The sequence below is a fragment of the Gymnogyps californianus genome, chromosome 20 (assembly GCF_018139145.2).
Source record: "Gymnogyps californianus isolate 813 chromosome 20, ASM1813914v2, whole genome shotgun sequence".
NCBI lineage: Eukaryota > Metazoa > Chordata > Aves > Accipitriformes > Cathartidae > Gymnogyps > Gymnogyps californianus.
This window is the reverse complement of record NC_059490.1, coordinates 12219014-12244990: the sequence shown is the minus strand read 5'-3', so window position 1 is coordinate 12244990 and position 25977 is coordinate 12219014. Positions and strand designations below refer to the sequence as shown.

The window sequence follows — 25977 nt, the reverse complement described above, 5'->3', positions numbered from 1 at the left end:
TGGCAGCCCTTTCCTGTGGTCCCTTTTTGAGACCTGTGTGCCAAAGGAGTAAGCAACTGTGTAATTCCAGTTTCTTTCCTCCATTTTTGCTCATCAGAGCCGTACACAGTGCGAGAAGCCAGGATACATGTGCGTCACATTCGGGACCTTCTGAAGAGTCTTGACCCGTCAGATGCTTTCAATGGTGTGGACTGTAATTCATTGTCCTTCCTGAGTGTCTTCACTGAAGGAGACTTGGGAGGTACGGGGCCAAAAGGCTTCTCTGGTGTGGTCAGTGTTTTCATTCCCCTGGCTCCTTGCTTTGTTAAAACACATCGTAACAATTGGCTGTCCCACATCATTCAGGAGTGCAGAGAAACACTCGGAGCACTTCTGCATTCCTCCTTGAATAATTACTGGAGGAGGGAATGCTGTGGTTTTCAGCACTGACTTTCTATCTCCGTCCGTTCTAGACAGTGGAAAACGGAAGAAGAAAGGTACCGAAATGGAACAAATTGACTGCACCCCTCCTGAACATATCCTGCCAGGTAGCAAAGAGAGACCCCTGTGTGCCCTTCAGCCCCAGAACAGAGACTGGAAGGTAGAGTTCTCCTGTGTCATTAAAACAGCTATCGGCACATTCCTTGCAGCAAACTGGTGTTCAGGGATTGAAAGCTGCACTGAAGTGGACTTTGGGATTTGCTCTGCTTGATGCTTAATGAGTGCTGGAATAGCGCTGCTTAGCCAAAAGAATAAAGTCCAAGAGCTTGTGTGCAAAACACTGGACACCAAGCCTGGACATCTGCAGAGTGTAAAATGGCCCGTCTCATTGGGAGGGGTGGCAGGGAAGGGAGAACTGCATTTCTCTGCAAAGTCCTGGAGACAGGATCTGCAGATCACTACAAATTACCCTTAGCTTTCCCATACCCTCCCACTTGGATTCCGGTTTAGAAGCTGCCATTTGAAAACCAGTACAGCAAGAAATCCATGCCTTGTGCAGCCCAAAGGCCCAAGGTGTCTGTTTTTACCTGTGTCTTATGGTGCGAAAGGCAGCAAACTGAGGCAAATTAGTGGACTGCGAAGGGCTCGAGGAAGGCTATGCTCTTGAGACCAGTTTTTTTTGTAAGCTCTCTTTCTGGAACCAAGCGAGGGCGGCAGGTAAAAGGAATCTGGCATGTACCTTGAATGGCTCTGTAACTCAAGGGAATTAATTCCTGCTGACAGGAGTTGCTTTTGTTGTGTTCTTCTGTAGCCTTTGCAGTGCCTAAAGGTATTGACGATGAGTGGCTGGAACCCTCCACCCGGTAACCGGAAAATGCATGGGGACCTCATGTATTTATATGTCATCACGGTGGAGGATCGGCACGTCAGTATCACTGCATCCACTCGAGGATTTTACTTGAATCAGTGAGTAACTAAGATTCCTCCTGTCCTGCCCTGCAGCAGGGAGATTGCGATAGCCAACTGGAAAAGAACCCACAAACAATCAATCGCTGCTCTTTTTTTTTTTTTTTTGGGGTGGAAAATAGCCTGTTTTAATTCGCTGCTCACATGGGTTTGTAGGAGTTGCTATACTGGATTGGGCTGTTCAGTTATGCCTGGTACCACTTTTCCACAGTGGATAAATGCCTGATGCTTTAGGGAAAGTTTAAACTTCCCATAATGTCATCAGCTAATTAGAGCATTTTGAGTTGGGATGGAATTCCTACCTGACCATTGCAACTATCTCATTTTGCCCTAAAGCAAAAGCACAGCCTGTCAGAACTTCCTAAGCTGGGCACAGATTTGACTAGATGTTTTTAATTTTTCTTTTTAATTTTTTTTTAAATAGTGACTATGAGAGACTGTTAAAGTGGCTGTGCTGTGCCTGTGCCTGTCAGAGTGGCTGGATTGAGGGAGGTGCAGGGTCCATCCAGCCCAGTAGCCTGTAACAGAGACCTGTTGAGTTGAGGGTGGACAGGAGAGAACTTCAGAGCAACAAACCCTGCTGTACCTGAGCAGCCGTCAGCTCGGAAACATCTCTGGGTGGCCTCGATCGTGCAATCCAGATAATTTCCTGGGCAACCATAACTGTGTGTTTGAAATACAAGGTTATAATTCACAGAAGAATGAAGCTGCCTGAAGAGAAGGAGAGCTTAAAATATAGAAGATAAAATTCAAGCACATTTCCACCTTCTATCACTTCATGAAGTGGAAGTGCTCTGCATTAAACTGGCTCCTGGAAGAAATAATTTGTAGTCCATTGTTTTCCCCCCAGATCTGTAAAAATAAGTGTTAAAAGTAATGAGTCTAAGGGCGCACATCTGGGTGCAGGTCCCAGGAGTCCAAGTGGCACAATGAACATGAAACGGTGGCCTTTTTGAGTTTGGCAAAATGTGACCTGGCGAGGGGGACCTGTTGGTGTGCTCCTGGCAGGTCTGGTGCTCAGCCTTCCAGCCGGGAGACGGAGTATCTTGAGAGGGCACCAACCGTTTGGTATAGTTGGTGCCATTACCGTTGGGTTCTCTGTTAAGCAAAGGCCCTTTTGGTGTGTTTGGGAAGCTCTGTGAAATCAGTCCTTTCCCGCTACAAAAATATAACCCTTTCTTGAACCTGGTGGTGGCTGAAGGAGGTCTAAATTAAATTTGCTGTGCAATCCATCAGGGCCCAGGTACAGGGTTACTAGCTGTATCTCCTGTGGAGAGACTGGAGAGGGCCCTTGCAGCCCATCTGCCCATGTGCCATGTCATCTCCATTTTGCAAGCAAGGCATGTTGTGCAGGCCTTTCATGCAGTGCATATATGGAAAGCTCTCATTCATGTACCATGTTCCTAGGGTATGGGAAGTCTCAGGTATGGCAACGGCTTGTGACTTTGTTTCTGTTTTCTCTTGCAGGTCTACTGCGTACAACTTCAATCCCAAACCTGCAAACCCCAGTTTTCTCAGTCATTCCTTGGTGGAACTACTTAACCAGATCAGCCCTACCTTCAAAAAAAACTTTTCTGCTCTGCAGAAGAAACGGTAGCAGCGCTTTTTTTCCTCTCTAGTTGCCTTGAGTAGTCTGTTGTGAAGTTGCTTGGTGAGGCTCAGCTATGTGGCCGGTTCTGTGGGAACTGGGTGCCACTGGTATAGCAAGGATTGCAATGCCTGCTTTCTCAGAGCTCAGAGCGGTGGGGTGGTTGGGACATGCGAGTCTATGCAGCAAGGACCACAAAACACCTGACCAAATGTCATGGCAGCACCCTGATGTAACTGGCTTTCCCTCGCTCGAAACATGGAGCTGTCAGAGCTGATGTGACTGTCTGCTGTTGTTCAGCATGACAGTAACAGAGCCTGGTGGAAGCCCAGAGTCCTGATCCTTATCCACTGGATGGTTTCTCTTGGCTGGAGCTCCCAGATGACTCTTGCTTACAGCATGTAGATTTATGGATTTCAGTTCTGCCTAAAGCAAAGGGTTGGGGGGACGACAGCGTTCCATTGCCATGGGAGTATCAATTGTGGGGCTTACCTGGAATTCAACGCGCTCTGTCCCTGCTGAGAAGCTGAACACGTAGGGCAATTTGCACAGTGGGAGAGAAAGCCCAGAGATGGACTGCAGTGTTCATACAAGGGAAACTGCTGATGTGTTGACCAGTTCCTGAGATGGAGGTCTCCTCGCTGAGTCTCGATGTTGGCTACATGCCTCGTGGAAGACTTGATGAGATCCTAGCTAGCCAGGCAGCAAAGAGTTAATGTGAAGCATGCCCACATGCTGCAGCAGCAACTGGGCTGGTAACCTGATCAGTAGGTACTTCGCCCCTGAATCCAAAAAAGAGACTGAAGCGTAAAATACCAGGGAAAGTAACACATGAGGGCTTTGCGTAGGCTTACAGAGGAGAGAGAATAATTATTTTGAACATGTCCGTGCACGTTCATTTTCTCTAATTTCCTCTAGCTCCTATAATAATAAAAAAACCAATAATGTATTGTTTTATTCTCCTGTCCTTTCTGCAGGGACCATTTATTCTGCTCCAGGACAGTGGGTCCTGTGCAAAAGCCTGTCATTCTTTAGAGTCCACTTAATGAACTGCCTCGGCTCAGCAGGGTGCAAATTGACAGGCGCATTGTGTGGCTTTCAGGCGCTCTGCTTCTGCTCTCATTAAGAAGATGAAAGTGACGCTAGACAAGGGCTGGAAATTAGCAGTGGCCTCCAGCCACCACTGTGACTATCTGGCCATTTAAAAATGATTATACTGTATTGCTTCTTGGGCCAGAAGTAAATACAGATGAGACTCCAGCACCTGCTGAGAGCAGACAGATTACACAAGAGGCCATGCAGTGAAGCTTACTTTTTCACTTCATTAGTGGATGTGTGTGCTGTAGGCTGGTTTTATAATGCAACCCTTATGGATTGGTGTGAAAACTGAGGGCCAGTCTGAGAGGTGGCTAGCTGGGAGTGGGCATCCTCCGCCTCCGAATGCAGAGGGTGATGGGGATCTCCGGTGATACAACTGAGGATAAAACTGGGGAAAGGAGGATGGGGAGAGCCCAGGTAATTCTGCAGAGTGCTGTTGAGAGACACTGCCCATGACAATCAGTCATTATGGGATGTAGTACTTGTTAAATGAAAGTCCACTGTGCTGCTCGTGAGGCCTGGTCTTGTTCTGTTGTTTGTCAGAAGCTGATGTTGCAGCAGAGGGAAAATTCTCTTAGAATAGAAAGAAATCTTCCTTTGGAAAATGTCTAATTGTTTTCACTTCCAAACTAGGGTTCAGAGACACCCTTTTGAAAGGATAGCCACTCCTTTCCAAGTGTACAGCTGGACGGCTCCGCAAGCAGAACATGCCATGGACTGTGTCCGGGCAGAAGACGCTTATACTTCTAGACTGGGCTATGAAGAGCACATACCTGGACAGGTATTTGGTCTTGCTTTGCCTGAGAACGCTGGCAAGAGTTTTGCTGCCAGTTGCGTTGGGAACCGGTTAACTTTTAATAAGTAGACCTGTGGTATTTGTGGAAGGGTTTTGCTCATCAAGGGAAAACTTGTGGGAGTCCTTGTTCTTGACAGTGCCCTTGACTGTAGGGGCTGTGCTGCTCAGCCTGCAACTCCCTGAGCACGTAAAGGTCTGAGAGGAGCAACTTCTGCTCGGGTGTTTATAAATCCCACGTCCCTGCTCCGACGAGCACCACCACACAGAAGGCAGAGTGCTCCTCCATGCCTGCCTGCCTGCCTGCTGGAAGGCTATCAGGAGGAGAGGAGTGAAGGAGAAATTTGCAGGAATGGCTCTTGTGTCTCTGAGCAAACTATTCCAAATGCTTCAGTTGCAGCTTTGTAGCATAAAATCTTGCAGGTCGTGAGCGGTGCAGGGCTGTAACGGCCACCCATGGGCGGCTATCCGCCTGCGGTGTGACCACATCGCAGTGTGCTGGCTAATGAAAACTGTACCGTGCTCCTTGAGAGCTAGCAAGCTGCTATTTCGGTTAAACTGCGCTGCATAAGCTGGGCTAATGTAAGCTTAATTCAACTGCTGTTGAATAAAGTCCACTCATGAGGAGTGTTCATTCCTGCTGCTAATTCACTTCCTGTGAACTCCATGGCAGCCTGAATTCTTGGCCCTTCCCCTCCCTTCTCTCACAAAATGCCTTGTAAAGCAGAAATGCTGACTTGCCAGCTCCTTCCTACACAATGCATTGCTTCCCACAAGGCTTTGACTCTTTCAGACCAGAGACTGGAACGAGGAGCTGCAGACCACGCGAGAGCTGCCGCGCAAGAACCTTCCCGAGAGGCTGCTGAGAGAACGAGCCATTTTCAAGGTAACTTTGGGATGTGCCGGCAGCTCCTCACGCAGCCCCTTCTCTGCTGCCCGTATTGCATCTGGACGCTTCACCTGGGCGGCCCTTTAGAAACTGCAAGAGGAGGATCCCCATTTGTAAGCTAAGGGGTCTTGTTCTCTCTCGCACGTCTGCCTTCTGCTCCCAGCCCCACGGGGAAGAATTGCGCTCCTTGACCCCGTGTCTCCCTGCTGACCCCGAGGCAGCCTCCTCTTAGTCCTCTGCTGTTCTGTCTGATCCAGTCCTCCTTCGAGTGGGTGGGAGGAACAGGGGGAGGGGGGACACACTTTTACACCTAAGTCCTCCTCCACAGAGAGCTAATGAGTCTGAGCCGTGCTGATCCCTAATGTTCTCGCTCCTGGAGCTTGTATCCAAGCCGCTAGCCAGGCTCACAAAAGTGAAAGCCAGCTGGCTGGCCTGCCTGCCTGCTGGAAGGCTATCAGGAGGAGAGGAGTGAAGGAGAAATTTGCAGGGAGCTTTGAGCACGAGGTGCGGGGAGGATGGGAGCCCTTCCTTAGCCAGCTTTCTCTCCACCTGCCTCCAGGTTCACAGCGACTTCACTGCAGCAGCAACAAGAGGTGCTATGGCTGTCATTGATGGCAACGTAATGGCCATCAACCCCAGTGAAGAGACCAAGATGCAGATGTTCATCTGGAACAACATTTTCTTCAGCCTGGGCTTTGACGTCCGTGACCACTACAAGGACTTTGGCGGAGATGTTGCTGCTTACGTAGCTCCTACCAATGATCTCAATGGTGTGCGGACCTATAATGCTGTGGATGTAGAAGGGCTGTACACGCTGGGGACTGTAGTGGTGGATTACAGAGGTTACAGGGTGACAGCTCAGTCTATTATTCCTGGCATCTTGGAACGGGAGCAGGAACAGAGCGTCATCTATGGGTCAATAGACTTTGGCAAGACAGTTGTCTCGCACCCCAAGTACCTGGAGCTGCTGGAGAAGACCAGCAGGCCGCTTAAGATCCAGAAGCACAAAGTCCTCAACGACAAGAATGAGGAGGTGGAGCTGTGCTCCTCCGTGGAGTGCAAAGGCATTATTGGCAACGATGGGCGTCACTACATCCTGGACCTGCTCCGCACGTTCCCTCCAGATCTAAACTTCCTGCCTGTTGAAGGGGAGGAGATGCCAGAGGAATGTAAGAAAATGGGGTTCCCCAAGCAGCACAGACACAAGCTTTGCTGTCTCCGGCAAGAGCTTGTTGATGCCTTTGTAGAACACAGGTGAGCTGAGCTTCCCCCTTCCTCCAGCTGCAACTGGTAACGGTCCAAGTCCGGACCATGCTGCATTGTCCCAGGGACATCACAGCAGAGCTCCCAGAAGTGGGCAGCTAATTTCCCCGTTGCTTGGCCGTGCAGGTGCAGTTATAGAAACTAACTTAATGAGAGGTGAAAACAGTAGGGATTCTGACAGGGTTACAGGGAGCCAGGGAAAGAGGTGGTTTGCTTTTTAGTCTCCAGATCTGTTTTTGTTGTTTCCTGTCCAAACATTTAGAAGTTATTCTTTCCCTGCAGATATCCTGTGCACCTGATGGCTGGGGAATGGGAAGGATTTATGCTTCTTTTTAAGGCTCTCCAGATGTCTTGAATGCTACCTTTTTTTCCTAGAGGCTGAAAAAAAATTACCTATGGGAACTGCTGTAGGCACTTTTGTGGTGGGATGTGTTGGCGTTTGGGCTCGCTCAGTGCAGGCAAGGAAGTGGGAGCTCTGGGAGCCGGACAAGTCGAAGCTGTGTGGTGCAGCCGCGTGGTGCTGATGATGTTAACGCTCCTGCTTCCGATGTGGAGGGCTGCAGGTGCTCTGTTATCACAGATGGTTAGAGCCTGTGCTTCACTTGCCGGGAAGAGAAGCCCTCCCCTTGCTGACGGAGGAGCGCTGCCCGCTGAGCAACCAGTTCTGCAGCCAGCACCCTTCCCAGTTCTGCCACGTGCCTGCAGGCAGGCTTTGCTGCTCCCTGGGAGAGCTTCCAGACCAGCAGCCTGCAGGACCGTGGCCGTAGGGTGCTGCTGCTGCTCCTTGGCTAGCAGAGGCTGGGCCTCTCTCTGCTAAGGTCTCCTGGCAAAATTGCTGCTGGTTTGTGTTTGACTAGTCCTGTGCACCTGGCAGTGAGAGTCTTCCCGAGCTGTCTGCTGATGCTGCGTGTGGAAAGCAATTTGTAACCACCGCAAGGAAATTAGTTTCCCATTGTGATGGGTAACGAAAACCCACTTTTATTTGCTTCTTCTGATAAACTGAGGTGCACTCCTTTGATTTTGGAAAGCTCATGGGAAGAGGGTGTACATCCTGCCTTTCCACAGGGAAACTGTACGGTCTATAACGCTAACTTTGTGAGGTTTTTCCTCACAGAGCAGTGGTGATCCTCTTGGATTCTCCTGCTGTGCTGAATTCCTCTTTTCCTTTACTGTAGGTATCTCTTATTCATGAAGCTGGCTGCACTGCAGCTGATGCAGCAGAAAGCCAACAAGCAGGAGAGCTCAGGTGCGCTGGAAAATGGCGCCTCTCCGGAGAACGGTACTGCAGACAGCGAGAAGTCTGAGTCAGAGGACGGTAAAATAGACGACAACGTGACTGGACTTGATCAGGTGAAAGAGCTTGCTGAGACCATCGCATCTGATGATGGAACAGGTATTTCATCCTCAGCACCAGAAGCAGCCCAGGCCTCCTGCCCTAGCTGGTGGGCTGTGTCAGTGGTAGGAGCTATGCCAGACTGGGGGTGGTCAGGGTGATTATTTGTTGTTAAACAGGACAAGCACTGGCTGCTTCTATCAATATTGTCTTAGCTCTTTGCATAGAGCTGTTCACACACTAATGAATTAATCACCCTGCGGGCGGTTGGGTAGGTGGGCGAGTGTCTCTGAATGCAGCAAGTCCATCAGCTCTGCCGCAGGAGCGAGAGCCTGGCCGGCAAGCTGGCGTGCAGGGTCGGTGGCCGGGGCTGGGCTGCCAGAGGCTTAGTGCAGGTGGAGGGGAGCGGGCTGTGGCAGGGCTGGGAAGCGTGCAATGCGCGGACGCTTTTGGGAATCCCAGGCTTGGATTTCTGAGTATCTGTGGTTGGGGGGTGGGGGGCCATGGGTTTTCTGGGTCATCTTATGTGCTCTTGTTCAGACTTTGCATTTTGCAGCCGTTCTCCTTTCCAAATGTCTTACAATTGATTGTTTATATAATGGATTTCTGCAGAATGTGCCATCATTGCTGCTTTTAGTAACAAAACTTTTCTCTTAATTTAATGGCTAGGCTTGTTGTCTTCTGAAATCCACATTCATTTGTATTCTGTTTTTTCTTCCTGCTCCAGTGGATCCCAAAAGCAGAGAAGTGATTCGAAATGCTTGCAAAGCTGTAGGCTCCATTAGTGACACGTCATTTGACATTCGGTTTAACCCAGATATTTTCTCACCAGGTATGTGTACAAAGAGCTGGTTTTAGTCCTCCTTCAGAGGATTGCTGTGTCCAGCCAGCTACAGACAAAATAATTGTGTTCTGTAGCTAAGAATATTGCTGGCTTTTGGCTGGCTGGGCATGGTGCAGGATTCTCCGTGAAGCACAAAGATACAGAAAAAGAAAGAAGTGTAATTGATTGCAATGCTCAAACTGCCGAATGCAGACAGTAAGCTGTCTCCCACCGCTACGCTCGGGGGAGGTCTGCAGATTGCTGCCAAGAATCTTCTTGCGATTCTCCAGCATCCCAGCTGCTAGACCACATGAAAAGAAGCAGAGGGAGGGAAAAAATTAAATTTGATCCTAATGTAGTAGTTTACACAAAAAACAACAGTTGTAGTTGAATGACTTATGTTGCATCCTCAGTGAAGGGCAGGGTTTGTTTTGGTAACATCATGGTAAGCAGGTCACAGTGCCCTTTCAAATGCATGCATCAGTCGCAGGCATTGTATGTGGCTTTCCATGGCTGGAATCAGTGTTTTGTATTTGGAAATACAGAAGAAGCTCCCAGAGTGTTTATGGGGGTGAATACCGAGGCTGTACGCGTGCAAATTGCAGGGGAATGGCCATATAGTTGAATTTAGCTTGGAATAAATGTGTCGGAAGGAGCATGTGTTTTGAAACGCCCAAGCATTTTCTAAGGCTGGTAAGGATTAGTGCTTTGGCACCGACTTTGCAGCTAGAACTTAAAACCTAATTTTAATTTTGCTGTGCAAAAGCAAACGGCTCTGAGTTTCTAGCCCTTGCAGTATTTGCTGATCCATCTGCTGTTGACTCTTTTGCACTGGAAGTGTACACAGCACTTTGCAATAGGTAGAATGGACCAGATAAAGAGCAGAATTTGGGCTTTTAAAAGCTGCGTTAAGAATGAGTAAGTGGGCAAGAGCAGCACAGCTGCTAACCAGGCAGAGCAGCTAATGCTCTTACCATTGCAACATGTTGTAGAGTAGATGAGTTTTTGTAGAAGTGCCTTTAATTCCAGGGAGACAGAGTCACTTTAACTTTTTACCTGCTCTTACTGTATGCTTTCTGTATATGACTTGTTTCTTCTTTGAGTTGATGTGGTTTATGTTTTTCTATTTTTACTTTCCTAGGTGTTCGTTTTCCCGAGTCTAGCAAAGAGGAGGTGCAGGATCAGAAGCAGTTGCTGAAGGATGCTGCTGCGTTCTTGCTGTCATGCCAGATCCCAGGTTTGGTAAGGAACTGAGGACCAGCAGTAATGTCCCCTCTGAAAGCTTGCCTCGAGCCTCGTCACTCTGAGCAAGCACTGACACAGCGGTACGCCGGCTTCACCTCCCGAGCAAACGCTGTGTTCTGCTGGCAGCCGAGTTCTGGCACCAGTGGTGAAGTATGGTGAACAGTGCAAGCATCTCTGGTGCAAGCATGAGAGGAGTTTTCCATTTCCTGTCTTACATCATGGCACAATTTTTCCCACCTCAATCCAGCAAAGAATTTTTGGCACTGGTAATTAACAGCTATTGCTAAGAGTTTGGGACAATAAAGACCACATAAGTCATCCTCCCTAGCCCTGGGCATCCTGCACAACTTATTGTATTATCTGACCCTGATTGTGACTCAATTGGTGACTAATAATTTGGAGTGAACTGGGAAATTGTTCTCACTAATATCTATTGTAAAAACTCCCTCTCTAAGTCTTAAGCATTTTGGATGCTTACCCATACAGCTGGCTAGATAAGAAATACCAGCTTTTCCCTTCTCAAGATGCTCTCTAAATTGACTGCTAATGCATATGTTACAGCAGGCACTGTAACTAGGAGGGTAGAATTGATGATCTCCACTCCAAGAGGTTCAGGAGTTGTTGGGCTTATGTAGGAGGGGATTTTCCTTGCTGGAAAATTTCTTCTGAACTCTAAATCCACTAGTTTTGTAGTCAGCGTAATCTTTAAGACCGGCTATACAGTCTTTAAATAAAAAAGGAGGGGGAGTGAATCAGAAGAGGGCTTCGTGACTCTTGTTGTACAAGATAGTTGATACACTGATATATAAACACAAAATGCTGCACAAGCATGTGTGAGAGCAAGTTACAGGCCAGCTGCTGTAAGCAGGCAGTCCTCCATACTCTGCGTATCAGAGAGTAACTGATGTTACTCCTTGACGTGAATTAAGTGACTCTTTATCAGCACTGTAACACAACTTAAAATGCAAGTGCCATTTCCCCTTATCAGCTAAGTAGGCACAACTCCATGTAGTCTTTTAATTGGAAATGTTTTTAGTTAGTGACTGTGAGGCCCTTAAAGAAGGGTTAGCCCGGTAGTTCCCCAAGCATTAGTTAAATAAGCCATGCCAAGGGGAAAGCGGTTCTCCCTGCCTGAGCCACAGGAGTCCTCCGAGTCCCTGCTCTGCTACTGAGTTCCTGTGTGCCCTCGGGCAAACTGCTGGAAGCCGTATGCTGAATTATGCTGAACACCTCACTGGTCTCCTTGGGCCACTCGACACGCTCAGCGCTTGGTTACAGTCCTCTGCGCTGCTCCACAGGGCCTTTGCCTCTGCTTGTTTTGCACAGGGAATTGGATGAAGCCTGAGCTGTTTTACTGTGGCAGTTGATCTCTCAACACCTCAGTTGCCCAATGCTTGTTGGGAGTGCACCGTGCTGCTCATTCTCCACTGAGACATAAGAGTAAAAATGGTACAAGTGGCAAGGAGCTTGCACAAACGGCTTTGGGCTGTCTGCTGCAAGTGTTCCCCCCGCCCACGTAGCGTGGTGGTCTCTGGTATTACAGCACTCTGCCCACCAAAAGAGCCTTGCTTGGGGTCACCGTCTGCCTTCAGGGCGACCCTGAACCCCAGGTAACAGAGGTGTGTGTGACCGGCAGTTGGGGAACAGCGGTCCTGCCCCCCGTGCCCTCGCAGTGCTGGGCGGGTTGCCATCCCGTTAGCGCTGGAGAAGCAGCTCTCCCTCCTGCTGCTGGCACAAGGCTGCTCCTGCTTGCGGCCCCGCAGCTGCGCAGGGGGCTCGAGGCTGTGGCCGCTCGGGGTTTCCTTTGTGCCGGATCCCAGAGCAGCAGTCCCACCCCAGAGGCAGAGCAGAGGAGGCACTGACCAGAGCTCCTGAGGAGCCGCTCCAGGCTGAATTTATCCGCTTTGCTGGCTGTGGAGCCGACGGCCCGAGGCTGGGAGCACCCGGCAGCCCTGGTGCGGGCTGATCAGTGCTCTGTACTTGCCAGTTCTTGCTGTGCTTGTCACTTAAGTGTCCCTGGAAATTGCCTTCTCTGTCAGGTAACACCTTTTTCCCTCCCTAGTCAGATTTTTTGATTTTTTTTTTTTAAGATTTTTTTAAAATTGAAATTCTTTCCTTCATGTTTGCTATCAGTAACTGAAGTTTGTATATACCCTGCAGGTCAAAGACTGCCTGGATCACACGGTGCTCCCGATGGACGGGGCTACCTTAGCAGAGGCCATGCACCAGAGGGGCATCAACATGCGTTATCTAGGCAAAGTGATCAACTTCATCACCAAGACCCCTGGCCGTGCTCAGCTGGATCATATTTTTGTAAGCATCAGGCTTAACTTCAGACTGTCAATTAAAACCGCCTCTGGCATAATTTGCCCTGTATAGATTCCAACTTGGCCAATTGTTTGTGTAAAATAAACAGCTTCAAAAGTAGAGGAGGAGGGAGAAGGACCTGTAAGTGGTGGATGGGGAGTTTTGTTCCCAAATCCTTAATGGCTTTCATAATGTTAGGGAGTTTGAGTGTCCTTTGGGATAGAGAAGTGCTTCAGGGATTCCCAAGCGTAATAGCAGGTAACACGCAGTTGGATTTTAAGCCATGCATTTTTTAAGCCTCTAAGATCCATCCGGGCATATAATTTGCTTTTGTCCTTTACCATAAACTGGAAAGTGTTGTGAGCGCGGCTGGCTGCAAGCACGCGCAGGGCTAGTGCTGCTCCTGGAAGCACTGTTAGAGCTGAGCTGTGCCGCGCAGGGTGGCTTGTGGTCACCGTGCACGGGTGTGCAGGGGGCTCTTCCCTGGCTCCAGGAGTGTTGTCAAATGCAAAACAGTTCTGTGCTGCAGGGTAAGGGCTGGAGAATGCGTCTTCTGCAGATACAAGCCCACTTCAAAGTGTATTTTTCATTGTTATTGCCAGCTGACTCAGTCTCTGTTCTCTATTCCTTTGGGTAGAAAATAGGAATCAGTGAATTGATCACTCGATCGGCTAAACACATCTTCAAGACGTACCTCCAGGTATGACCTGCACGCTAACCTCTTGCCTCGTGTGTCCTCTCTAATGACTTTTCCCCACAAATAGAGAGCTGTTTGAGTCTCTTCTCTCGTTAGGGAGTTCATGGGGGTTGCTTAGCAACGGGAAGTACAATCTCATTACCGCTAAAATAGGTACAGGCCTGTGTTTAAGGGAAAACAAGTTCCCACTTGAAGATAGCTTTCCCAGAGAGTAATCATTCATGCTTTTCTTCCCCAGATTCTGACTTGTTATGTTGAAGGCTTTTAAAAGTGAAATCACAGCTTGTTTTGCTTGTAATACCTTTTCCTCTTAAACAGTGTTGCTTTTGCCCTTCTAAGAAGCCTTTTTTAATTGCGTGAACACTAGTGCATCCTTATACCTGTCCGTACATAGCATAGGAATACACCTGGCTTTATTCCAGTGTCAAAATCTTCTTTACACTCTGTAGTTTCTCTGTCCCAGGTAGCAGCCTGAAATGGAACTATGTATTTGTGTGTGTGTGTGTGTAGGTATATTACTTATCTCTTATGTCTACATAATTCTTCTGCACTAGTTCCACTTGCAAATATTGCCTTCGTCTCCCTCTCTTGGAAGATTTTCCTGTTTCTGGTAGGACTGGATTTGTGTGAGGCTCAGGGTCGGAGTAGTGCCTGTGTGATGGCAAGTGTCTTCCACGACTGATTTTGGTGTCTCGCTGTAGGGCGTGGAGCTGTCGGGTTTATCAGCAGCCATCAGCCACTTCCTCAATTGCTTTCTAAGCTCCTTTCCAAATCCCATTGCCCATCTTCCAGCTGATGAGCTGGTCTCCAAGAAGAAGAATAAGAAAAGGAAAAACAGGAACCTTGGAAATGCTGACAACACTGCATGGGCCAGCATGACCCCTCAGGAGCTTTGGAAGAATATTTGTTCAGAAGCAAAGAACTACTTCGATTTTAGTCTTGAATGGTAAGCAGAGTGAATCACCCTCGCTTGTGCCTGGACTCTCACCAAATGTCTGTAGCTCTTACTGTTCTTTAATAGGACCTGCCTTTTTGACTTGTTTGCTGTTTGGATATGAATTTGTACTCTTAAGGGAGTTTTACAGGCTTATAATGGAAATAAATCAGGCAAAGAGCAGCAGGGGGAAGTGTAACTGAAATTTGAAATGAGATGAAAGCTATGAGGCAAAGGCAGGTGGGAAAACCAGAGGAGGAAGGGAAACCTCTCCTTGGCGCAGAGGGGAGCGGAAGGCAAGAAGATGGAGTGTAGTCAAAAGATATTTGTCTATATAGATGATGATTTAGGCTGAAGGGAGCTTATGTTCCAAAAGCAAGGACAGCTTCTCTTGTATCTGAAACAGAGATGGTGAGTAAGGCTGCTGGAAGGTGCAGACAGTGAGTGTTAAACTGGCAGCACAAGCAAAGTGGCCCGAGAGAAAAACCATGACTAGTTGGCTAAATCAGTGATCATCCCTTCACGTCAGGGACAGCTCACTCTTTACCAAGAGCTGAAGGCATTCAGACTCTTGCCTAAACTCTGCGGTGAACTTTGAAGAGAACACGCATAGGATTTCAGTTAAAAGTACTGTTGTGCATCTCTGTAAGCTTTAATAGACCATTAGCAACCACTGTAACGTTAGTCACTGGTTTCAGTTAGCACCTAGCTGTACAGGGACCTGTGCTTCAGATACACCACAGAGGAGGGATGTCCTCGAGCAGGAACTTACCTGAGAGCTGAAGCTTGTGTGTGCTTTTTGCAGTGAGAATGCTGACCAAGCAGCTGAAGCGTATAATCTACAGAAAATCACCCTGCTTCGTGAAATCTCCCTCAAAACTGGAGTCCAAGTAAGAGCCATGTCTTCCCTCCCTTCCCCATCATGTTCTATACTGAGAAACAGGAAGAGTAAGTGCAGACTGCTTTGCAGGGGACAGCTTTTCAGACAGGCAGTGTGAGCCCCTCAAGGTCTTTGTGGTGTTAATGTTGGAATACAGGTTCCAGCCCTGGGGAAAGAGATTTCTAATCCAGTTCCCTTTTAGGGTAAACTTGCTGTGCATCTCCCTTGGAAGATTAGCCAGCCTGAATACAATCCTGTAGCTTGCTCTGTCTGACAAACCAAACTCACATCTTAAGTTCATGCACACGCGTACTCCCCATCCAAAGAGAAGCAGCTCTTTGGCTGAGCAGAGCAGGACTTTGGGGTTTGTCCTTGCTTGAAGAACAGGGAGTTTCCTTCCCCACGGCACTGCCTTCTCGCTCCTCTGTGAGTTGCGGGAGTTTGGCTGGACGGGGTTCGTCTGTCGGGGCTCCAGTACTGGCACGACCATGCCTTGGCACTGCAGTGCGGTTCCGCCACGCACACGTGGTGGTGCGTGCCTACACGTGACCTTTCAAAACTCTGGCCCCAGGTAGTGATACGGGAGATGTTTTTGACTGTGAATCCGCATGCAGAATTCAAGGCTCATTTTCCCCTCTTCTCTTGCCAAGTACGTGTGAAAGTGGTGACCATGACCTCCGGTCTTTTCGGTTCCTCCAGATACTGCTGAAAGAGTACAACTTTGACAACAGGCACAAGCCCACCTTCACAGAAGAGGATATTCTCAACATCTTCCCTGTAGTGAAGCATGTAAACCCCAAAGCCTCAGATGCTTTCCACTTCTTCCAGAGCGGGCAAGCAAAGGTTCAGCAAGGTACAGACCCAACAAGCCTCTGCCTCTTGAGGCGACTGCTGATAAAAGGAAGAGCAGGGTATGTGTGGCATGTCCCGCTGCCCTCCACCGATATACCCCCACCCACCCCGTTTTGGTAGAGAATTGTGGTCTAAAAGACCATCTGAAACACACATCTGCTATAAAGTTACCAACAATGAACAAGGGTGGATGCAGGGCAGCAATTTCCTTCTCCTAGGTTTTAGTTCTTACACAAGGCAATGACCTATGGCTACATATCCCACTACTGTGTTCACTTCATGGGCAATGCACTTCTCCAGTAGTATTGGGGGTTATTTAACATACATACGTATATGAATAAACTTTTTTCCAGGTTTCTTGAAGGAGGGCTGTGAGCTCATCAATGAAGCCTTAAACTTGTTCAACAATGTGTATGGTGCTATGCATGTAGAAATCTGTGCCTGCCTGAGGCTGCTAGCTCGTCTCAACTATATCATGGGAGATTATTCAGAGGTAAGCAAGGGCTTGGACAGGGTCTGTTTAGTCCTCTTATTCCTTCCCCATGCTTGCTTGCTCAAGTACACGGCACTGTGTGACTTGCTCTTGGGTCTTCTGTTCTGTTTAGGCCTTAAGTAATCAGCAGAAAGCGGTGCTAATGAGCGAGAGGGTCCTGGGTATTGAACATCCCAACACGATTCAAGAATACGTGAGTACAAGGTGTTGGGGGAGGAGCAGCACCTCGTGTGTCCACCTGGAGTCTGGGAGCCTTAATTCGTGTCTGCATCTAGAAGACAGTTGCAGTTCTCCTTCCTTCTGCAGTGTTCTTCCCAGAATCCTCCACTTTCATCATAAGTTTTGTATCTTCTGATTTTGTAAACCAAATACCTAAATGTTTGCATTGTAAACATCCTGCATGGTCAGTATTTGTCCTACTTAGTTTAGAATTTTGAGGTTTTGTCTGCTGAATGTTTATTTATATTCATTCATTCTGCTGGCTTTTGCCCTGGGCTTATGTTAAAAACGAAGAAAAAGAAAGAATCCCCCCAAAAGCGCAATCAGAATATCATACACATACAGGTCAATTTTGAAATATTCCTTGAGGTGCATAAGAGAAACTGAAATGAAACACTTCAGCTTCCTCAGTACTGTCTTATGTGATACCTCAGTGGAGCTGTAAATCGGCCAGCAGACTTGGACTTTTCTGAGTGGCTGAAATCCTTTTTAACCATAAAGGAAGACCTTTTCATTTGTGTGCAGCTGAGGAAAGGAGTAGAAAGGAGAGATTAGTTTGCTTTACAGAGTGGTAAGTAAAAACCATTAACGCTGGGTTACTTCTTTTGTTATAGATGCACCTTGCTTTGTACTGCTTTGCAAACAGCCAGCTCTCTACAGCATTGAACTTACTGTACCGTGCACGCTACCTCATGCTCTTGGTATTTGGGGAGGATCACCCAGAAATGGCGCTCTTAGATGTAAGTAATCTTTTAGAGTCTTCAAGTTTCTAATCTCCAAGAAACCTCTTGGCCTTTAAAATGCCCCTAGTGCTGGCTGTTTAAAATAAACATTTAGGCGCTGCTTTTTCCTCCCTGGGTTACTACCAGTTAGTACTATTAGAGGAAGGGAAAAAAGGAGTTTGACTCTTTAGCTGGGAAGGGTCAGCCTTCTGTGGCTGGAGCGCTGCACTGGGACACTGGAGACGTGGGTTCGAGCGCCTGTAATCCTCGGGCAAATTCCTTAATTTAGCCTGTTCTTGTTGCCCTTGCATAAAATGGCGAGAGTTCCTTATCTCTATTTCTGTCTGGCTGGTTTGGACTGAGCTGCCAAGGGGGAGAATGGTCTCCTGTTACGTGCTGTAGAGATACCCGCTGGGGACTTGTGGCTGCTACAGCCTTTTCAACAGTGAAGTACCTGTGTGGTCTTGGTATTTACGAAGCAATAAATGCGTAGTTTGAATTTGCTTTCTGAATGCCTGCTTGACTTCTGTGTGCAGAACAACATTGGCTTGGTGCTCCACGGGGTTATGGAGTATGACCTGTCCCTCCGGTTCCTGGAGAACGCGCTGGCCATCAGCTCCAAGTATCACGGCTCCAAGTCTCTGAAAGTTGCACTAAGGTGAGGCAGGGTGGGGTGCTGGGCTGGGTCACCGTACTGTTAAAGAGAGCGAGTACATTCACCGTGCGCTCATATGGGAGGGATCTGATCCCGCTGTGTCCAGCTGTACCCTGTTGAATTAGAGATTCAGTCTCGTCCCGGCGGTCAGGCTCCTTGGGACTGCTGGGCTGCATGAGTCAAGGTCGTGGTGCAGCATCCAAGTTTGTTTGTCTCGAAAGACAGAGGTCCCTCGTTCTTAAAGTTCATTGTGGGATCTGCTGTAATGCTGGTTGCCCCAAAAATCTGTCAAGACGACCCTGGTCCTTGTGGACTCTCAGAAAAACATATGTGGCAAGTGAAAGTTGGAGAGCAAGGCTAACGTAATTATACCGGGAGACTGGGACGATACATAAACACTTGTATTTAATTGTTTCAGCCCTCAGGGAGCTATCTTTGAGAAGCATATAATTTGCTTTTGTCCTTTACCATAAAGCGTTGTATTTGAATAAAATACTGAGCGGCTTCCTTGTGTTTCCAAGGGAGCTATGAGTGGTCGGCACCTTTAGGATCTGCTCTAAATACCCACTGCTCTTCCGTGCTGTATGCACTGTCCTTGAATGCAAAACTGGCTCACTGTCAACCAAGCAGTGGCCCACTCCTAATTACTACTACCACATTGCAACCCATCTGTTCTTCGTCAGGGTGAAAATAAATCTTATTAAGCACCCACAAGAGTCTGACTTGTTTTCCAGCAGTTGATGGATATGCATTCTGCAGAAAGCATCTTTCCTTCCCTTAGTAGCACTGGGATGCTTGATGAGATTCATCGCCTCCCACAGAGTAACACTGCCAAAACCAGAAGTCTTTTTTCATTCCAGAAACCCTAAGGAAGCGAAGTCCAAGCCAAGTCAGCTTTCCCAACTGGAGAGAGCCCAGGTGACTTGGGTCCCAGCTCTGCCACTGTTCTGCTGGTTGTTTCTGTGCCGGAAGGTTTTTTTATATTTTGTCTGTGAACCATCAAGTAATTCACATGTTTGCTTTCTAAGAAACAAACAGACCCTTTTTGAAGGGTTAGGGCTTATGGCTGCTTCCTTCTTCTCCAGTTAACAAATCTAGCCCCGAGATGTTCCCGTGGATGTGCTGCCTCCGTTCAGTTCACCGCTGTGGCCTTCAGCTTTCCTGGGTGCAGGAGGAAAAAATCCCCAGTTCAGTCTTTACTTCTGTAGGTCACTTCTCAGCATTTCAACAAAAATCTGACCCAAATCAGTGTAGTATAGTAATCCCCAAACAGGGTGGGGAGAAGTGACTACCAGGGTGCTGTATTCAGAGTCCAGTATCTCTCTCCTTTCACACTGGTATTAAGACTTCAACCTAAACATTGTTATGTTAAAGTCGTGCTTGCTGTAGTGCAGAAATGTTTCTTCTTCAGGAAAGTACCTCTAAACCCTTTTCCTTCCCTCAGCCACCACTTGGTAGCCCGGGTGTATGAGAGCAAAGCAGAATTCCGGTCAGCTCTGCAGCACGAGAAGGAAGGCTACACCATCTACAAAAACCAGGTAACGAGCGTGCATGCTGCTAACTTGTGTCATACCGCTTTGCTGCCAGAAACGAGCAGTACCACTGCAAAACAGTGCCACAACTGGGAACTCGGGGAGGCCTTTCTTACAAACAGCTCTGAGCAGACGCCAGGGAATCTTCTTTCTAGGGACGGGGCAGAATTGCTGCCCTGTACAGTAACTGACCGCTTTTATGCCAAAAGTTGTTGTATAGACTTCCTGCAAGTTTGTTCTTGCTGCACCCCTGTTGCTGGACAGAAACTTCAGTTGGTGGCATGGCCCCGCGTTCTGGCAGGGCACTGAAGGAACTGGTCTGTTCTTTCCACTTTCTGCACCTCCTGTCTTTTAAAGACCAGATCCAAACTAGTTTGGTAGTTGAGCTGTTTCGTGGGCAGTACCTTCTCCCGCTCGCAGCCCTTGCTGATGCACAGTGAAACTTCGGCATCAGCCCGGGCTCTGTCTGAACACGTCTGCAGTTGTACAGGGTGATTCAGCGCAGTCTCACCGGCTGAAAGCACAGCCTGGTGGAGGGAATGCCGCTCGCCCTGCAAACGTGCTCCTACTTGATGGAAATGTGTCACGTTGATAATAAGGCTCCTAGAGGAATTTTTGTTTGTTTGTTTTTTGAATGCCAAGGCAGGTGAAATCCAGTTCTGATGAGTTTCTATAAGGATGTCGAGCTAGCAGAGACTAGGAGTGCACCCTGGTTTGGGTCCTGTTCTGATTTGTAATGTTGTGCCTTTTTGTTCCCCGCCTCCCCCCCAACTTGTGCTTAGCTTGGAGAACACCATGAAAAGACCAAAGAGAGCTCTGAGTACTTGAAATACCTGACTCAGCAAGCAGTCGCTCTTCAACGCACAATGAACGAGATTTACAAGAATGGCTCCAATGCGAACATCATGCCACTTAAGGTAACCTTTATGCAATGAGAGCAATCGAGCGTACTTGCCATGAAGGCAGAGATTTGTGTTTAGCTGCTCCTGAAGGACACGTGAGTGTACGTGCGCAGACGCTGCCTGCGCAGGAGGTGGTAATGGCTGGGCCAGTTGCAGACCCTTCACGGGCAGGAGGTTCCCGCAAAGGCAGAGGCTCAGACAGACGTAGCACAGTGTAACCACTGCGGGCTGAGCATTTGTCGTCCCCTCCGCTTCTGAACGGAGCGGTTCTGGGCTCTGGCTCTTTCTCCTGAGCTCAGGCAGTTGAGCGCAGCTGACTGCGTTGCAGGGCACCCAGGGAAATGGGTAAGGACGGGCTGGGCAGCTTGCGGTGTGGGAGCCTGGGACACCTACGCACAAACCTGCCCCTCCGCTGACTCACTGGCTGTAGGCAGGTTGCTCAATCCAAAAGCACTTCAGTTTCCTCATCCTAAAAAATGCTGTCATCTTTCACCAGGTGCTTTGTTCTCCTTCCAAGGATTTTTGTGGTGTGGGGAGGCTGGGCAGCAGAGCGGAGCGTGGGGGGCCCTGCCTTGCCTTGCCTTACAACACGGAGCAGGAGCGGATGGGCCCTCTCGGGCCAAACCCAGCCGCTCTTATCTGCCTGCGCACCCGGCGGATCGCCCCAGCCTGGCTGTGGTGTATCTCGGGCAGTACGCGCTAACTTGTGCGATGGGTGCTCTCCCTGCCGTGCCGCACGCCGGTGGCTGCCAGAGGATTGGGAAAGAGGCTTCCAGCTGCGGAGACTCCCTCCCAGTAGAAAGGGCAGAGCAGGATAGCGCTCTGTGGGAGCGGCTGGGTTTTCTTCTCACTGCGAAGAACTGGGTACAGAACTGAGGAGTTCATGGCAGAGTAATTTGAGCGTAAGGACCTTGAATCGAGTAAATGGGCAAGTCCAGGAAATAGTGTCCAGCTGAGAGGCTCAAACCCATAAAATGGTAATAAAGATTTTACCCTTGTTACAACACTTGAAGGAGAAAAAACCCAACACGTCTTGAACTGACATCTACACTGCATTTAACTGAAGTCCCGCAGAGTTCAGAGGGGAGCTTGCCCACAGTGATTGGCTGCGGACCTCTGGATGCTGCTTTTCAACTGATGGGTATAAAGAGGTAGAAAATATAAATTATGCCACCTTACAGCTATTAGTGTGTCATATGAGACCTAGGTTTTTCTAAACTGTTGGTAGATGGTGTCTGGACTTGCTTAGGAGCTCTGAGTTCTTCTGTCTGGGTTTTGACTTTTAAAACTTTTTTTTTTTTCCCTCTTATGCTGTAGTTCACAGCTCCCAGTATGGCCAGTGTCCTGGAGCAGCTCAACATTATCAATGGAATTCTCTTCATTCCACTAAGGTAGAGCGATACCTCTGTACCTTTAGAAATCAAGTCATCTTTTTGTATTATCTTTGTTCCTGAGATAGCATAAACCTATCGCTTCCCTTTGCATTGAGTCACTGACCCAAAATGTGGAGTTTCCAGTGATCTGGAGTACCTCTTCTCTTCAGGCAGCGCTAGGTAAATCATGGCAGAAATTGTCACGTTTGCATAACGACTGCTTTTGGAGGTGCTGGGTCCCCTGAAGGCATTCCTGAACACGTGTGACGGGATGTGCGACGGGATCCCTGGGCAGTCCTTAGTGGCACTGAAAAAAGCTCCTGGTTGGAGGAACATTGCAGGAAATGTCAGGTGTCTCTTTCAAAACTGTAACCTTGAGCTTGTAGCAGCAATCTGATCTCATAAAGCCCAAACTGCTCTGTGAAGCTAAAGGCAATCAGGCGAGCTTCCTGGAGAACTGATGCATCGGTGGGCAAGAGCACTGTTGTGCGACTGCCCCGTGCGTCGCTCTGCAGGCAGCCAGGAGCTGGCATCTCCCCTCGTCGCCTGTTCTCAGCCCGTCACCCCAGCAGTGAAGGGCGGCTTCTGTTTCGCTCTGTTTGCAGAGTGGGAGGTAGTTGAAGCACAGTCAGTGGTCTCTCCCCAGAAGAAATGAAGTGGGCTGTGAAGAACAGCACTGGCTTTTCCACAGACGAGGCTGCTTAGCGGGGTAGTTGCTTTAAGTACATCTTGGAGTTATTCCTTCCCCAGCTCCACAGGATTTGTTTACAAAGAACATTAGCTGAGATCATAATACTAGCCCTGACTATCATCATCATCATCATCTTTAAGACCACTCTAAGCAGCAGTACTCTTAATTTTTTTTTTTTTTTTCATTCATTATAAATTGTCTCTTAGACTTCTAGTTGAAAATTTGATCGGGGTGGTGGTGGAGAAAGATGACCTGAGCTGAGACTGTATTCTTCTAATGATATAAACAATCACTGATTATTATTATTATTATTATCATCTGCCTAGACACAGACAAGATTAACCTCGCTGCCTCCGTCCCCAGTGGCCGCTGATGGGTCACATCCTGGTGCCTCTTGGTTCAAAACCAAATGGCAAACCAAGCACCTAGCTTTGCGCAGGTGGTGCCAAGACATGGGACGTGGCAGGAAGAGGGCAGGTGTTAGGAGCATTTCCTGTTTTCCTGTTTTGTGGAACACTACCTTGTCCCTGTGCTTCACACCGTTCCTAAAGCTGGTCTAATGTTTGCTACCCTTCCTGGTTTCCCCTTCAGCCAAAAAGACTTGGAGAACCTTAAAGCAGAGGTGCAGCGACGCCAGCAGCTCCAAGAAAGCATAAAAAGTGGCGAACAGCTGGAACCAGAGGACAAAGCTGTGGAGGAGAAAGAGGCTGAGCCAAGCATGCCTTCTGCTGCGATCCCCTTAACACAGAGCTCTGCTTAATGTGTACCTCGCTTAAAAAAAAAAAAAAGTTTAAACCACCCTTTTCTGAATCTGACCCAGGGTCTTGGACTCCCCTGGAGCAGCTCCTCCTTTTTTGACAATGTTATTGCACTGGTACAATTAATACACAATGCAAAGAACTAATCTGAGAAATGTAATCTGTCTGACTGAGCTTGTGTCTGCCACGTGAAGGGGAAGGTGGCCAGGATGCAGCAGCATACAAAAGACCCATCCTAGGTGAGCGCAGCCAGCGGCTGTCACGCCCGCGTGTGTGTACGTGTTGTGTGTGTGCGCATCTCATCAGTTATTTCTACTTTGTACATATGAATTCCAAATGAACTGTCTTGAGGTATGTAACATTTCTCAGGTCATTTTTATGTTGACTAAGGACACTGCTTTGCTAAAACAGTACAAAACCAGCCCCAGCCACTGCTCAGCGTTCTTGTAAAACGTGGATTCCAAGCCAAAAGATTTATTTTCCCCCCAGTCACTACCCCAGTTTGTGCTAAGGAGAACTAAGCAGCCATGTTTGTATTGCTCAGATGACTGAAGCCTGTAATGTGTGTGTGTAAGTGGGGGAATGTACAGCATTTTCTACATCAGGATATAGCCATTGGATTCCTTTAACCATTTTTTCTACTTTTGGTTGGCAGTTTGGCAATTCAGTGGGGTTTTGTAACATTCACATTCTAATTTTCAAGGTAAAGATATAGATAGAGAGAGAGATATATATATATGATACTCACAGTTCCACCTCTGCTCTGCTTGCAGCTGAGTAACTTAGGATACTGTATCCAAAGAGTGAGGGCTTGATGTTTAAAAAAAGCGCACAAACTTCCATTACAATGGAAACCCCAGTGCCTAGGAGAGATTGGTAACGGCATCAGATGCGGTCTGACCTACAGCGACTGAGCAGGAAATCGTGGCCCTGTTTGTTAAAAGAGGGGGGGAAGAGGGGAGGAAAAGTCAGAGACAGGGACGTGGCCTCATTTGCAACAGCAACTGGAACGCAGAGCCGATGGACTTTAACCTGATGGGCAAGCTGAACCAGAGGGGAAGCGTACGCTTCCCGCAACCTGAAATTACGAGGCTTCGGGGAGGGGGTTTAAATAAAAACTGAAGCCTAGGCAGATGATAGGCACAGAAGCCTATGGCAGATAGATACCTTCTTCACGAACTTTTTTGCACACTGGTTTTGCGATTGTTGCCAGGGGAGCTTCCATTGCTGGCAATGGATGTCACTGAAATGGCAGATGCCACTAAACGAATCCTTAGGTCCCCTCCCCATCACACACACGTCCCATGGTGGTTGTCGGTGACTCACGCGTGCTCCCCTGGCTGCACCGGTCACAGAGCAGGTAAGATGTGGCCGCTGCAGGCCACGGTGTGCCGACAGAGTTGAATGTCCTTTTTTTCCAAACGGATCAAGCTGTAGAACTTCTGCGTGCTGGTCCACAGCCACCCTGTGCTGACAAAGGAGTCCGGTCTCTCTCTCTCACGCGCGCGTGTTGTCTGTCATGGATAGTACCCTGTGCTAATTTGCGTTGCTTCTTTTACTGACCTTCTGGAGAACAAGTGCTGTCACTGTGCTCTGTACCCTTGGTTTCCTGTACTACATGACAGGTATTTGTAACTCTTGGTGGGGGGGAAGGGAAGGAGGGGAGCAGCCTCCGCGGTGTTAGAGGCGACAAAGCAGGAGGAGTCTTTACTGCAAAAGAACTTGCTCCTATTAGAAAAATTCTGAATTTCCTGGAAAGCAATCAATAAATGACTACAGTGCATCTTTCCTACAAGATTTTTCTTTTACTAGTGTCTTTCAGTCCATTAAAAGCTTTTTGAACTATTTTAGGTACTTGGTTTCTTTACAGTGCTCTTTCTGAGCACCATCCCTGGAGCCACCGCTTCTGTTCTTTTGAGCAGGTACAGATTAGCTGGAGGCTTTAAAACCCGTAACTGTACTGATGCCACGCTGCAGGGCTCCGGGCCCCATCAAGCACTCCTCTGCCTGTAAATGCCTGTTCTCTGCGCCCAGTACGCGCTTTTCCCCAGCTCGCTTTCCTTAGTGAAGCTCAAGGTTGGTGCGTGCAGGCTGGGTGGTTTCGTTTCCCCCTGCACAGCTCTCACGCCATTTTGGAAGGTGCTGTGGTCACTGGAACGTGGGCAGGTTACCTCTGCCTCTCCTCTGGGCACCCTTTGCCTCTAACAAAGTGCCCCGTGGACAAAGGAATCGACTCCAAAAGATCAGTAACAAAACTAGTACCAGAATCACAACCACAGGAACCCACAGCCAGCGAAGCAGGAACTACTCTCTGCTGTCAGCAGAATCCCCCCTCAAGGGGGGACGGGGGTGAGCAGGGGCACGGGGGCTCTGTGGATTTTTGTAAACGTGTGAAATGACATTTCAAACCTGCACCCTAACACCAGCTCAGGAACGCCCAGGACGCCCCTTCACCCCAGCCGGGGCGTCCGACTCGCACCTTAGCTCTGGCAGAGCAAGAAATTCAGTTGTGTTTCCCAAATGGAAGTCGGTCTCCTCCAAAAC

General features: G+C 48.4%; 1 protein-coding gene across 1 annotated transcript in view; it reads left to right on the top strand.

The window, feature by feature from the left end:
* Positions 1-25077, top strand: part of CLUH (clustered mitochondria homolog) — a 41857-nt gene extending 16780 nt beyond the window's left edge. The window contains exons 4-26 of the mRNA XM_050908887.1: positions 98-241; positions 453-580; positions 1232-1386; positions 2854-2979; positions 4706-4853; positions 5659-5751; positions 6314-7008; positions 8193-8410; positions 9078-9182; positions 10315-10415; positions 12579-12731; positions 13363-13425; positions 14124-14368; positions 15162-15246; positions 15936-16089; positions 16442-16581; positions 16694-16774; positions 17415-17540; positions 18059-18180; positions 19622-19715; positions 20492-20626; positions 21929-22002; positions 23267-25077. Of these exons, the coding sequence (XP_050764844.1) occupies positions 98-241; positions 453-580; positions 1232-1386; positions 2854-2979; positions 4706-4853; positions 5659-5751; positions 6314-7008; positions 8193-8410; positions 9078-9182; positions 10315-10415; positions 12579-12731; positions 13363-13425; positions 14124-14368; positions 15162-15246; positions 15936-16089; positions 16442-16581; positions 16694-16774; positions 17415-17540; positions 18059-18180; positions 19622-19715; positions 20492-20626; positions 21929-22002; positions 23267-23435 (3554 nt within the window). The 3' untranslated portion in view covers positions 23436-25077. The remainder of the gene's footprint in view (positions 1-97; positions 242-452; positions 581-1231; positions 1387-2853; positions 2980-4705; positions 4854-5658; positions 5752-6313; positions 7009-8192; positions 8411-9077; positions 9183-10314; positions 10416-12578; positions 12732-13362; positions 13426-14123; positions 14369-15161; positions 15247-15935; positions 16090-16441; positions 16582-16693; positions 16775-17414; positions 17541-18058; positions 18181-19621; positions 19716-20491; positions 20627-21928; positions 22003-23266) is intronic.
* The last annotated feature ends 900 nt before the right edge of the window (positions 25078-25977 follow it).